Raw genomic sequence first — 12,890 nt, 5'->3', positions numbered from 1 at the left:
TCTGTTCTTGAGTTGCAAAACTGCCCAACAGGAAAGCAGGATGGGAAAGGGGGCATTTTTTTTCTAGCATCCCTGACCCTTTAACAAAGGACCATGTGGCCTCTATAGAGCTCGTTGCGTTGAGGAGGAGATGGGAGCATGCAGCCAGCCAGCCTCTCGGCCCTGCTTGCTTCTCTGGGCAGCCTCCTTCCTCCTCCTCGGGCTCGTGTGCATTGACATTCTCTGTGCTGCTCCCTATCAGCACCTCCCAGCGTGAGCAGGAAGGAGCTGCGGTGCCTTCATGGTGGAGCAGGCCAGGTTGCCATAGCAGCAGGTCTGATTTGCATGCTTGCCGTGCACCTTGATCACTGGCAGGGTTCGAGATGTGCCACACCACGCTGCCAGGCCACCAAAGCAGTGGGTGCAGGGCTGCCGTGGGCTCCGGCCAGAGGGGAGGGTGCAGATGAAGTGGGGCATGGGCCTGTATTCGTACAGGGCAGCTCTCCTTCAGGGGCATGGGTAGGCAGCAGCAGGCAGGCCCACCTCGATCACTGGCCCCCCAGAATGAATCACACGCTCGTCGGTAATGGGGAAGGTCTGAAGCCTCCACAGGCACCTCCGAGTGACAGAGCCCCCGGTACAGCAAGGTCACCACTCAGTCTAAGGGGGAGACGCCTGCAGCCAAGGACAGAGCTTGGGTCAAGTCTGAGCTGCATGTCCGCTGCAAACCCTGGCTCACAGGGGGTGATGAATGTGGCCTGTGAGCCCTTATCTGCTCTATTCTCTTCCCTCTCTGCAAAGCAAACCAGTTATTTGTGTCTGAAACCCCTTCATGCTTCCTTAGAGGCAAGAATCCTTTGGGCTGCCCAGCCCATAGTGCCCTCCCCCTTAGGAGATGCTCTCCCGGGTGCCCTCTTTGGTCTGCTGCTGCCTCAGCTTTCCCACGTGTCAGGGTTGTAGTGGAAGAAGGGACCAGGCAAGAGGAAGCTAGCTTGGGAGGCCCGGGTTTGAGTCCTTGCTTAGCCCCAGACTTCCTGCCTGCCTTGGGGTGTGTCACTTAGATGCTCCATGCCTCAGTTCCCTGCCTAGTAATCCTTCCCTCCCTCATGGGGAAGATAAATGCCTTTTCTCCCTTTAAACTGTTGTTTGTATTGCAGAGAGTGGCCCCCTGTGCCAGGTGCTGTGCGCGCGCACACACACACACACACGCACACACACACACACACACACACACACACACACACAAACACAACAACGAGCCCTGCCCTGACCATTATGGCAGTCCCAGCAATCCACACCACTTGGGGGCCTGAGCAGGCAGGGTGGGGGGCAGTGCAAGACCTAACTGGACAGGTTGCACCATCTCCAAGATAAGGCAGTTTGGGGTTTTTTGGAATGTGATATAATTGCTCTTTGTATAAGATAAGCCGCCTCTGACAGTTCCCCAGGGAAGAGCAGAGCAGGAGTGTTGCAATCAATCACCAGCTGACTGCTGAGCTAATTGCTAACAGAAGGCTGCAGATCTCTCCGACAGGAGTGGAATCTGCCTGAGAGGGTGCGTCCTTGCTGCACTGCCAGCCCGGTTGTTGCTGCCTTGCGCGGCTGTGCTACTGCTTTCTGCATGCGCCTCATGCAAAGGAAGGCGCTGATGGGGTGCGTGTGTGTCCCCGGGGCTCTGTTGACCCACCAGGCCTTTCCTTCACCTGTCCCCTCTGGCTTTGGGCACAGCATGCCTGTCTTCCTGAACACCCCAATGTTTGCAGAGCAAATTGGAGCTTTAAAGGGAGTCTCTTCTCCTCCCCTTTCTCCCTTCCCTGTGGATTAGAGCTGAGTGGGTCCGTGCAACAGGTCATACTGGCCTGTTGCCTTGGGACCCAGCATCTTCCTCAGTGGCAGAAGCAATGGAAATATCTGCTGTGAAGACAAAGACAAGGTGGTCCCCCTGGCAGTCAAGAAGGTGATTATGGGTCTGGGAACCCAGCTGTGTAGGAGGATTCATGACTGGCAGGAGAGGGGTCCTCCGGCAGGTTAGTTGAATGGCCCCTGCAAGAAGCTTGATGTCACCCTTTTGCCACTCTGCCCTGGAGAGCTGGTGACGGTTGCAGGCTCTCCAGCACTGTTAGCTTGGAAAACTGGCTGGGCTGGTCAGTCTCTGGAAGGGGCTGGGATACTGCTTGGACTCCCTTGGGTGTCAGAATATTAGCTGATAAAAACAAATAAGTCTCCAGCAGGCTGGCTGGCTCATGGACAGTCCAGAGAGGAGATGTCTCCCCTGAAGAACATAGCAACGCCATGTGCAGTGCAGTGCAGTGCAGGCAGGCACAAGGAAAGGTCCCTCTGCAGAGACCTGCGTAGAGATGTGTGCATGGGGTCGGGGAAGGCGCAGCCTTTAAAAACCCGGCTGGCTTCCATCAGCCCCACTCCCTGCCCTCGGCCTGGCAGGATGACGTGCAGATCAAAGCTGGCTCCTGCTTCCGCGCAGACGATTCCAAAGTGCCCCCTGCAAACCATGAAGTAAGTGTCAAAGGCCCCATTAAAATGCAGCTAAAAAACCCCCCCAACCCTGGAGCGCTGGCACCTCCAGAGGAGCTGCGAGGCAGGCAGGAGCTGGCTCCGGTTACAGGTTTGCAGGAGGGGGCTGCGGAGCAAGGTGCATTCATTCCTGCCCCCCTCCCCTCCAAACTCCAGCTCTCAATGCTTCAAAAATAAATGACCCCAGCAGCTCAGTTCGCTCCTGCTGAACTGGAGGCTTCTGGGACTCGCTGTGAATCTCGCATTGACGTCAGCGAGCGCAAATGGAAATCTCAGCTGGCTCTGATAAACGGCGCTGCTAATTGAATTAGAGAGAGCTCCCAGCCACCAGCTAATTACGCTTCTCAGGCAGCTGCGTTGTCCAGGTCCATTTAATTCTATATTGGCTGAGCGCTCCAGTTCTGGCATGGAGAAAGGGAAATATATTACAGCTCCCCGCTGAGGAGCGCATATTTTCCAGCTCTTTAGGCTGAGGCATCTGCTAGCCCCAGGCACTTGCACTCTTGCCCTTGTGGTTTTCATCGTAAAATAGTCTTAATGCAAGATTAACGATCCACCCCCCCTCCCACTAAAATATCCTCACCCTTGATTTGATAAGAGACTCGGGCTCCTGCCATCGTGCCGTGCTCTGCTTTCTGTTGGCTAGAATGATTTTTTTTTTTTTTTAAATAACCAAATCTCTGATTAAGTCAGGCGAGTGAGCAGGGTGGAATTTATTCACTTAGAGTCCGAATGGTGGCAGCTCATCCTGGCTCCTGCTCCCTCCACTGTCTCCTCTCCCCCCTAGTGCTTCCTTCAGTATCTCTGGTGGCGCTTGGACACTTGGCAGGGTGAAGAATCGAGGCTGCAAGATGCAGGGAGAAATATCTCTTGATTTCCTGAAGTGCATCTAGCTCTCCCTCCCAGAAGGAGGGACTTTGGGCACGCACGGATCCCCATTCCCTTTGCTCCTACTCTCATACACGTTGAAATCAATGAAAGAATTGCATAGTCTCCAAGCCAGCATTGGATTAGACCCTTTCACCTCCACTTCATAGCTCTCAAGTTGGCTCGATGAAGCCCATGAAGCAATGCTCTCAGCTGGTCAAGATTACATAGGCTCCAAGAGTACAAATACAGAAGAAACTATGAAAATCCCATCTGTTCAGCATTGTGTGCTTCTCCACCTCTTAGTATGTCACGTAGTGTCTTGGGTTGCAAAGTCTGACCTGGATTAGGCTGCAGGTGAGAAAGATTTGTCTCCCACCACTGCTCGCCACTGCTGGAAGTTGCACCAAGAGTTGCACGCAACCCTCCAAGACTCACCCTTGCATGTGGAGCAGCCTAGCGCAGAGCAGCCTTGTGCCTCAGTGCCCAGTAGGACCAAAATGAGATGCATCTCTTCTGCTAGACACTGGCTGCTGCTTAACAAGTATGGAAGCTCAGTTCCCGAGTGCCAGATGCGCTGGTGCCAGCACCTGCCTTATGAAAGCAAGTGGACTGAAGAGGCAAGCGCACCTGGGGAGATCACCTCTTAAGAGCTGAGCTGTGATGTCTTTGGTGTCAGAGCTGTTTTTATTTTTAGGATGCCTGTCTTTGGTTTTACTTGGGTCCTCAGGCTGGATAATTGGAGTTGGTGTAAATTCTGTCCTTTCCGGCTGTCTTAATCCTGTTGATAAGATCTGCAATAGCTCTGCAGAGGCAGCAGTCTCGTTAGCAAAGGTGTGTTAGGCATCCCATAGCCCTGATTGAAAAACCCCAGTGCCTGAGTGTCAAACTCCTGTAGAGGAGACTTACTTTCAGAGTCAGGGCTGGCCATCCTCGGGGCTTTGCTTCCTCACCGTGAGTGCTAGCAATGTGTTTCAGTGGTTGCTGGATTGTGTAGCTGAGACTGCAGGGGCACATCATGTGGGCTGCATCACATGTGCCGGCCATATGCTTAACACCTCTAGAGCATAAGACGCAGCACAAGGAGCGCTGTTGGTGAACAGGTGGAAGGGATGGGAGCTGGGGACATGCTAATGGTGTTTATGCATGTCTCTGGGACACACCAGTGCTAATTGCAGCCTCGTTGAGGATTTTGGCTATTAAGTGCCGCTGCTTCAAAAATCAGCTCCTCTGTTACCATCATGCCAGCGGCTCACGCAGCACTGGCAAGACAGCTTCAAGTCGGAGAGGAGGGAGAGGGCTCTGTTGTCAACGTGACGCGTCTCTGGATGGGGTAATTTGAGGCAGTTTCACCGTGCGGTCTGCACGCTCCGAGTCTGCCACGCAGCCCTGGGTGCCACCTTCGGCAAATTAAACAAATAACCTCCCTCAAACACAAGCTGTTCTCCTTCCCTGCCCAGGCCTGGTGCTCAGCCCCTGCACACATTCTGCCGCCCTCCTCCCATAGCACGCCGGCTTCCTTGCTCTCATTATTCATGGTCCTGTTTCTTCACAAGCTCCAGAACAGCTCTGCACTGCTCTCCAACGTGAAATGAAGTGAGAATAAGCCTCTCGCTGCAGAGCCACAGGCTCAGAGCCTGTGTGCACAGCAAGCTCTGTGATGCTAGGGCTGGGGCAATGGAGGACAGCCGGGCCCAGTGGGGCTCAGCGTTGATGCAGCGTCTGTTAGCTCCGAGGTGCAGAGATAGACGGGCACAAGCTGCTCTTCCAGGGGCTGCCATTGCTTCCCGCTACCTGCTTTCACTGAGCAGGCCCAGGGCTGAGCACTTCAGCATTCACAGGGCAGTGTGATTTGCAATTGCTGTTTTATTTCGGGGAACATCCCGGGTGCCGTGCGATTGGTAAAGGCTCTAAATATTGTTGCACAAAGTATTGTTCTCTGGAGGGAATTCCTCAGCATGTCACAGCCCAAAATGCAGGCCCTGGGCTTGGCAGAAAGGAGCGCCAAGTGCTGCTCGGTGTTGAGAGGATGCATGGTCTTGGGGTGAGGGTGGAGCCTGGGGAAAGCTGCAGGCTGTCACCCCTCCCTCTGGGACCAGTCATTGGGTCTTCATGCCTCAGTCATATGGAAAGCATGATACTTCCCCCAGCCCTTCATCTCTTCGGGCTGTAAACTCTTCGAGGGCAGGGAATGTCCTCTGCGATGTGTTTGTTCAGCCCCTAGCACAGAGGCGCCCTGAACCTGACTCTAGGTACAAACAAGAAACGGCGCACCAGGCTTTCCCGGTAGCAAGCTGCAGGGAATCGGGAGGCTGCCGGTCTCAGCTTGATACCCAGCCGTGCTGTTTTCCTGTGCGCCGGTGTAGTCCACGCAGAGCCAGTGCTCACAATGGCAGTTCCTGCCTTTGTCTTTAGGCTGCGTCTTTGCTTTAGAAATACGCCTCGAGGCGGCTATATAGAAAGCAATCAAGGCCCAGTAACTTCCCCTTTAATTAGGCTGCCTGGCACAGTTGGATTGTGCACGACTCCAGTCTCCCCTGCGCTATCTGCAAGCTGCCCAAATCACAGGGCATCTCCGGCCTGAGCATTGAGCTCGCGCCTGGGAGGCTGTTTTCTGTCTCTGGCGTCTCAGCACATCGCAGCCCAGAGATTTGACCAGTCCTGCTGCCTCTCCAGCCTTTCGTTTCCTGGAAGACGTTTGCATGGCTGGCACGAGTTTTACCTCTATCAGAGCTGGTAATTTCCCAGCAAATGTAATCCGAAAGAGATAAAGGCTTAAAATTAGCTCCCATGTTTGGAATAAAAAGGCCCTGTGCCCCGCCACCAATGTCTAGAAATTGCTAAGTATCGCTTAGCTTTTCACTGGCAGCTTCAGAGCCGAGGCTGAAGGAAATTATCTTATTTTTGCACTCCGTATTTAGAGACGGAATTAATACGATCTGCTCAGCAGAAGAATTCACGCGCTTAAAATGTACCAAGCTAGCAGCGCTCTGGCAATTAGCAGCCAAACAAAAGAGCGCTAATTTGCTGCCGCCATCAAGCCTGTCACACATAAGTACCCGAATTGGTCCAATTGTGGCAAAATGCTGTTAAACACTAGCTTCCAGCCCTGGAGGGTCACGGGGTGGGCAACCCAGGGAAGATTGACAGCCTGCCACACATCCTCTCTACCAGGGCTGAGGGCGGTTCCTCTCTTCCCTCATGCAAGATGCTCAGCAGAACAGCAGCATGCCGAACCCATAGAGCTTGTGGGTTGCTTTCTGCCGCGGGAGAGAGGTGGAGGGGAGAGCAGGTTGCATCCTAGAGTGAGGAGCATGGGAAAGCTGCATGCGGACCTGCTCCTCTGTTGCACTCGGCGCAGCTCGGGGCTGGGTGAGAGTTTTGAAGTCATCGTGCTGTGTCCCGTTATTGCACCAGAGGCCTCGCCAGGCCTGTGCTGACTCCCCCTGGGGCTATAACATCTGGAAGTACGTTGCTTTTCGTAAGCATAGCCCCCGAATTATACGGCAGGACGATGGGGGGAAATGTTCTGGACCGACAAGGAGGGCTGCACTGGGGCTGGCTGTCCTGACACACAACAGCTCTGGCTGTACCAGTCTAGGCGAAAGTGGTAAGAGCTCAAGGGGTTTCTCCTCCTTGCTAGGCTCGTGCATGAAGCCCCCTGAGGTGCCTGCCCACCCTGCATTTCGGCTGAGGAGAGAAAGGCGGAGTGGAGCTTATCGTGCCTCTGTTGTTGCTGTTCCCCACGTGACTGCCGTGAGGTCTGCAGCCCACGTCCCATCCCAAGCACCATCAGTCTTTCTGTCCTCCTTTGCCTATGCCCACCACTATGCCCACCTTCTGTTTCCCTTTGGCTTTTAGGTCCTCCAAGTTGCTGCGTGCGTTCTACATCCCTTTCCTGTCCGAACAGCACACGTCGTACGCCAACTACACCATCCTCAAGCCCCGGAGGTCAAAGCAAGCCAGGAAAAAGATGGGAGGTTAGCAGTGCACCCAGCGGACCAAAAAAGGCTCATTGCTGGCCAGCTGCTTACACCTTCCCAAAATCCCCCTTTAGGAAAAATGTGCTTGTAAGATTCAGTAATAAAGATCCCCCCCAGTGATTTCACTCTGCGAACCTCCAGCTGCAAAGGGTACATCATCCGCTCTCGGTTCGTGGTGTCAGGTCTCCGCTCTGCCTACACAGTCTGTTTCCAGAACATATTGGTAAGAAGCCATTTGAAAATCCTGCAGCCACCTACGAATACACATTATCCCCGCTGCTGCCTGCATCATGGCTTATTGGGCTAGAGAAGAGAGACAACTACAACAACAAGATTCGACTGTGTTCAGCTATGCTCCAGGATACAGTTTGCTACCAAGAAAATCCAGAGCCTCTTCTCTCTCCCTTGCTGTCTCTCTTTCTCAATAGTCCTCATCTATTTAATAACTGCTTGCCTACTCTTCTGAACCATTTTCAGACATTAGCATATAAAAAAGAGACCACAGCAGAGACACTGATCCTTAAACGCAGAGAATCTCTGTCACCAGGACAGTCCATCTCATCCCATAGAGAAGGGGTGCTAGGAGCCCCCTGCCCAGAGAGCGTGGTCCAAGGAAACACTTGCACTTTGGAGCAAAAAGCAAAAACTGTGACTTTGCAAGTTCTGCCTTTTCCCAGGTTCCGGTTTGATTTTCTTTGATCTCCATTTGACTCATTTCTTGTCCTCAATGTCCTGAAATGGCCAGGGGTTTTGTTTATTTTATTTATTCTTGTTGCTTATTTTTAAAGAACTGTGCAATATCCTTTGAATCCTGGTCTCTTACATGTAAAACGACTGGAAACGGCACCAGGGGACAAAAGGACGATTTCTGTGATGCGATTTCCCAGCTCGAGCTACCAGCTTCCTTAGCAGTCCACTTTGGCAGAGACTCCCCAGATTGATGCCGTACTTAATTGCATCCAGGTTTTACAGCCTTGTCCTGCCTTACGAGCCAGATTAGAAACAACGTTTACATCAGTCTCCTAGAAAATTGCAGAAAGCAGACGGGAGGGAAGGTGGGAAACGCTCCTCTCTGCCCAGAGGAACCGCACAAATGCTGTGCCATACTTGCTACCCGTTAGGAGGGTTGGTTTGCAGCCAGAATAGTCCCTGAGAGCTGTGCCTTGTGCTGGGAGGAGAGTCACAGCAATAGCATGCATGCAAGAGCCAGCAAGTGAGATGGGGCTTGGGGAAGGGCTGTGAGTAGCGTTGCCCTGTGCATGGTCGGGGGATGCTGACGCAGGCTGGCCGGTTGCTGGCCCAGTGGGGTGTAGGGAAGCGTCACAAACAGGTCCGTGCACACTGGTCCGTGGAGGAGACAGCCGGGGCAGGGAGGCCTCTAGGCAGATTAACAGCTGAGCAGGCTGTCGTCACAGGGTCAGAAGGGCAGGCTGCAGCACTGAGGCTGTGATTTAACGTGACGCTATTGGGTCAGAGCAGTAGCTGGGAAGGGAACCGTGCATGGCTTTAACTTGGAAAATGACCTTTGTAGGGGAGAGCGGAGCTGGAGCCCTGGCAGAGAGACCTTCACCGGGCACGTGAAATCCCAGTGTGAGGGAGCAGGCGTAGGGCCGGGTGCCCTCTTGCTTTTAAATCCCATCTTAAAATACCAGGCAAGGAAGTTGGTGTCCCAACTGGCCTGGGATTTGAGACTTTACAGTGACTTATCTACCAGTTCCCCAGGTCAAGATGGTCTAGGTAGGTCTTTCTTGAGCATGTCCTGGAGTTTCAGCCCCTGCAGCTGGCCTTGAACTTGTCTTTGCTCAGCCCCATCCACCCACCGGGGAGAAGTGTTTGCTTTGCTCAGTTCTCATTCCTCTTGTGTGTTTGCCAGGTCACGGGGCTGATGACCGCCTTGCTGTGAACACAGCAACCCCAGACGGGACAGCGTGGTGTGTACAGTGCTTGGCGCACTCTAGGAATGGGGCTTCTTTAAGGTGTTTTGGGTTGGACACCAAAATACCAAGTCACATGAGAAACACTTTAGCCAGGTGCTGTTGATCCGTGGTCCCTGGGCAGCCAGGTCCGTGGGGCCAGTGAATCGCCTGCTTCTGCTACGTGACGCTGAGCTGCATTGTCAGATCTACCCCTAGTCTCTTATGCAGGTCGAGTGCTTGTGGCTGGGTGAGGATGAAAGCAGACTGGTCCATACATCAGCTCCATGCTGCAGTGCTGGCATTAAGGTTTCCATTCTCCCTAAAAGCCCCATATCCCTTGGTGAAGGCTGAAAGAAGAGGGTGCCCCCATCTCTGTTTCCTCTTTAATTTTGTGCTCGCAGAGATCGTTCCTCCTGGGAGAAGTCTTCCAGCTCCAATTTAGCCTTACAGCATATTTGGACAAGCCTGTTCCCCGGAGGATACGTCTTTAGTGATGTTGACAACCGTGCCAGCAGTCTGCAGCAGAGTCTACCCGGTGTCTAGCACCCGTCCAGGAGAAGGATGGCAAGCAGGACCCCAAGTGGAAACAACGGGTGATCCAAAGGCAGGGAGGGGCCAGCTGGGCAAAACAGGGACAAGTGCTTTTCTTCCTTTTTGCACATCCTTAAGGAAGATTTACTCTATTGAATGCAAAAAAAGGTTGGAAAAATGCAAACTGGGGGAAGGGCATGTTCCTGTCTGTACCTTGTTGCCTGGACTAATCCTCCTGGACTAATCCTGCGAGGTTGTACAGGCCGAGATGAAATTCTCCCCTGTGCAAAGGAGCAGCACAAGCCAGAGGCCTGCTTGGAGAGCCCATGGGAGGTGTCAGCCCTGCATCAGTCTTGGGCAGGTCCCTCGCAGAGCAGGCATTTCATCCTGGCATCAGCGGTGTCTGCTTTGCTACAGCCTTTGGGGGTGACCCTGGAATTTCCCTTTTCAGAGCAGTAGGCTGGACAGGAAACGAATGACTTCAGGGTCCGGGCTCCGTTTCGGATGAAACTCACGTCACCAATCAGCCCTGCAGTGCGTGTGTCATGCTCCCATGAGTGTTTTTAACGGGCTTTCCACCCAGAGCGTTTACCTTGGCGTAACTGGGCTCTCTTGTGCCGCATGAGGGCTCACATGTGACTTGAAACCCAACCAGCCGTCTGCTTCCCTCCAGGTTTCCACTTATCGATGAAATAAAGAAACACAGGCTGCAGCTAGGAAGAGCCCAGCGAGCCCTTCTCTGTGGTGCTGCTTGTCTCACTGCCCCACCTCTGTTGCCACTTTCCTTTTCATGTTCACTGTGGAAAGATAGTCCAATAAACCTCTGTTTTAAATTACTCTGGTTTCACTGCCCTTTCTTATTCTGGGTTAAACTCCATTTTTTGGGGACCCCGATTGATGGGGTTGTTGCTCTGCGGAGGTGCAGTCTTGCTTCTCCTTCAAACATATGTGCTGAGTTTCACGTGCACGTGCACACATGCCCCCACGCACCTAGCCGCACACTCGCATGCACACACTGTACGCATTTCAAAGTCCCAGTGACCTCAGTTTGCAGGGACAGCCTTTTCCAACCATTGCTCCCAGTCTGATCAATCTGCCCGTTGACCTGCCTTTGAGGGAGCTGCATCTGAGCCCTGGCTACATGCAAAAGGCTGGGGTGGAATTTGCTTCTGACAGCAGAGATGACGTCCAAACATCATGCAAAACCGACGGTTTCCATACTGTGAACACATTGCGCCCTCCTGGGGAATCCCCTGGTGCCAGCGCACTGCATGGTGGAGCTCATGCAGAACGAAGCAGAGGCAGGGTGTGTGTTGGGGTTTCTTTGGGGTCTGCCTTGAGCAGGCTGTGAAGCGTGAGGCTAATGACTGAGGGAGGAAGGTATCTGCAATGAGAGGGCACCGAGCTGTCCCTGCAGCAGCCCAGAACTCAGCGCTTCCAGCATCGGTTGGCAAGCGTGTGCCAGGGTCTCGCACCACTGCGATGATGGGTAGCGGGGCCCCTCGAGTACAGTGGTAAACCTCCAAACGCTACGGATTTGTTTGCTTCTGTGTCAGGGGGGACCTGACAGCCCTGATCTAGAAATGATCACCCAAACTTACGAGCCGCACCTGTGGCTCCGGCTGCCCATGCTCCAAGCAGCAGCTTTGTCCCATCAGGGCGGAGGGCCTCACCTGGGAGCTCCAGGGGCTGCCTCCCCTCCCTGCTGCACCGTGGCCAGCATGGAGCTCCTGCCATCCAGCCCTGCACAGAGGAGCCCAGCTCCTCTCTGCCTGCCGCCAGCCTTCGCCAGCACCCGGGGCGGGCTTCCGAGACAGGAGTCAGCAGCTTTCCAAGTGTTTGATTGCACTTTGCGCCAAGCAAAATGCGGCAGATTGGGGGGGGATGGGGGGTGTTTATGGAGCTGCTGCAGGAGGGATCAGGACCGTGGTGCAAAGGGGCTGCAATCGTGCCGTTCTCCTGTTTGCTCAGGCTCCCGGTTCTCCGGGCACTGCTGGGCCGTGCATTTCAGCCCCCTGCGGCCTCCGAGCGTGGTCAGGGACTCGGCGCGTGTCCCCAGGCTGGGGGATGCTCTAGCAGGGCCCATCTGTCCCCTCTGCACGCTCCAGCGGTGCCTGCAGAGCAGCTGAAAGGTCAGCCTGGCTCTGTAGGAGGAAAGAGCAGAGCAAGTGAACAGGCCAAGCCAGCACAGCCCTTCCACTCCCCCAGGCCCCGTCCTTGTGCCAGGGCAGCTGGGCTTACGTTCAGCGGGAGGAGGGCTGAAGCACGCTTGCAGCTGTGTGAGGCTGAAACCAATCAAGTGCTCATGGCTGATGCGGGGCCTGGGAGCCCGGTCTCCTGGGTTGCACTCCAAGCCTTGGGAGGCAGCCTGGGCTCGTGGCTGGCCATGGGGACAAGACGCCAGGATCCCTGGGGTGGGAGGAGAGGGGTTTCCACTCCCTCAGGGCTATGCACCCCGCTGGAGAAGCGTGCAGTGGAGGAGCACCGCTCGCTAGACTGCGATGCACTTCTCCTGTTTCCTTGCAGCAAGAAGAGGAGGCTGGTGGGTCACTCCCGTGCTCAGTAGTCGCTTGTTCTGGGCATCTGTGTAGACTGGAGACTCTCGAGGCCACGGAGGATCTTTCATTTTGTGTTCATGCAGCTCCTGACACCAGGGGACCCCCCTCTCCCCACCACCCTGGCCGTGATCTCCAGGAGAGGCTGTCCCACAAATGAAAACCCCGCTCAGGGGAGATGGAGCGTGCGGTGCCCCGCTGCCAGGGAGCCGGGCTGCAGCTGGCCTGGGCCCCTTCTGACTGTGCATCATCTCCGGGAGAGGCCCTGGGGACCACAGGAGCCTCCCAGCTGCTTTGTGCAATGCTGCATGAATCATGCAGCCCAGCAAGCCCAAACCCTATTATTAGCCTTTGGAAAGTGCTGCCTTAGAGACAGGCTTGCTTATAAATATCCCTTATTTTCTCTCCATCTCCGCGCTAGGGGGCTGGCACGGAAAGAAGGAGTCTTTTGCCGGAGGATTGTGCCTGCCCCTGCTGCCACCGCCGCCTCCCCTCCTGGGCGCGCTCTCCCCAGCCCAGCTCATCAG

The 12,890-nt window shown here is 54.5% G+C and overlaps 1 protein-coding gene across 3 annotated transcripts in view; it reads left to right on the top strand.

The window, feature by feature from the left end:
- The window catches only part of ALG9 (ALG9 alpha-1,2-mannosyltransferase), a 38,855-nt gene extending 28,211 nt beyond the window's left edge, over window positions 1-10,644 (top strand). The window contains exon 15 of one of the 3 annotated variants that reach the window (XM_019490155.2): window positions 9,679-10,644. In XM_019490155.2, the coding sequence (XP_019345700.2) occupies window positions 9,679-9,820 (142 nt within the window). In that variant the 3' untranslated portion in view covers window positions 9,821-10,644. The other 2 variants (XM_006271358.4, XM_059719862.1) reach the window with 2 other exon arrangements.
- Window positions 10,645-12,890: the final 2,246 nt, after the last annotated feature.

Source organism: Alligator mississippiensis, chromosome 16, assembly GCF_030867095.1.
Source record: "Alligator mississippiensis isolate rAllMis1 chromosome 16, rAllMis1, whole genome shotgun sequence".
NCBI lineage: Eukaryota > Metazoa > Chordata > Crocodylia > Alligatoridae > Alligator > Alligator mississippiensis.
This window is presented reverse-complemented; position numbering and strand designations above follow the sequence as displayed.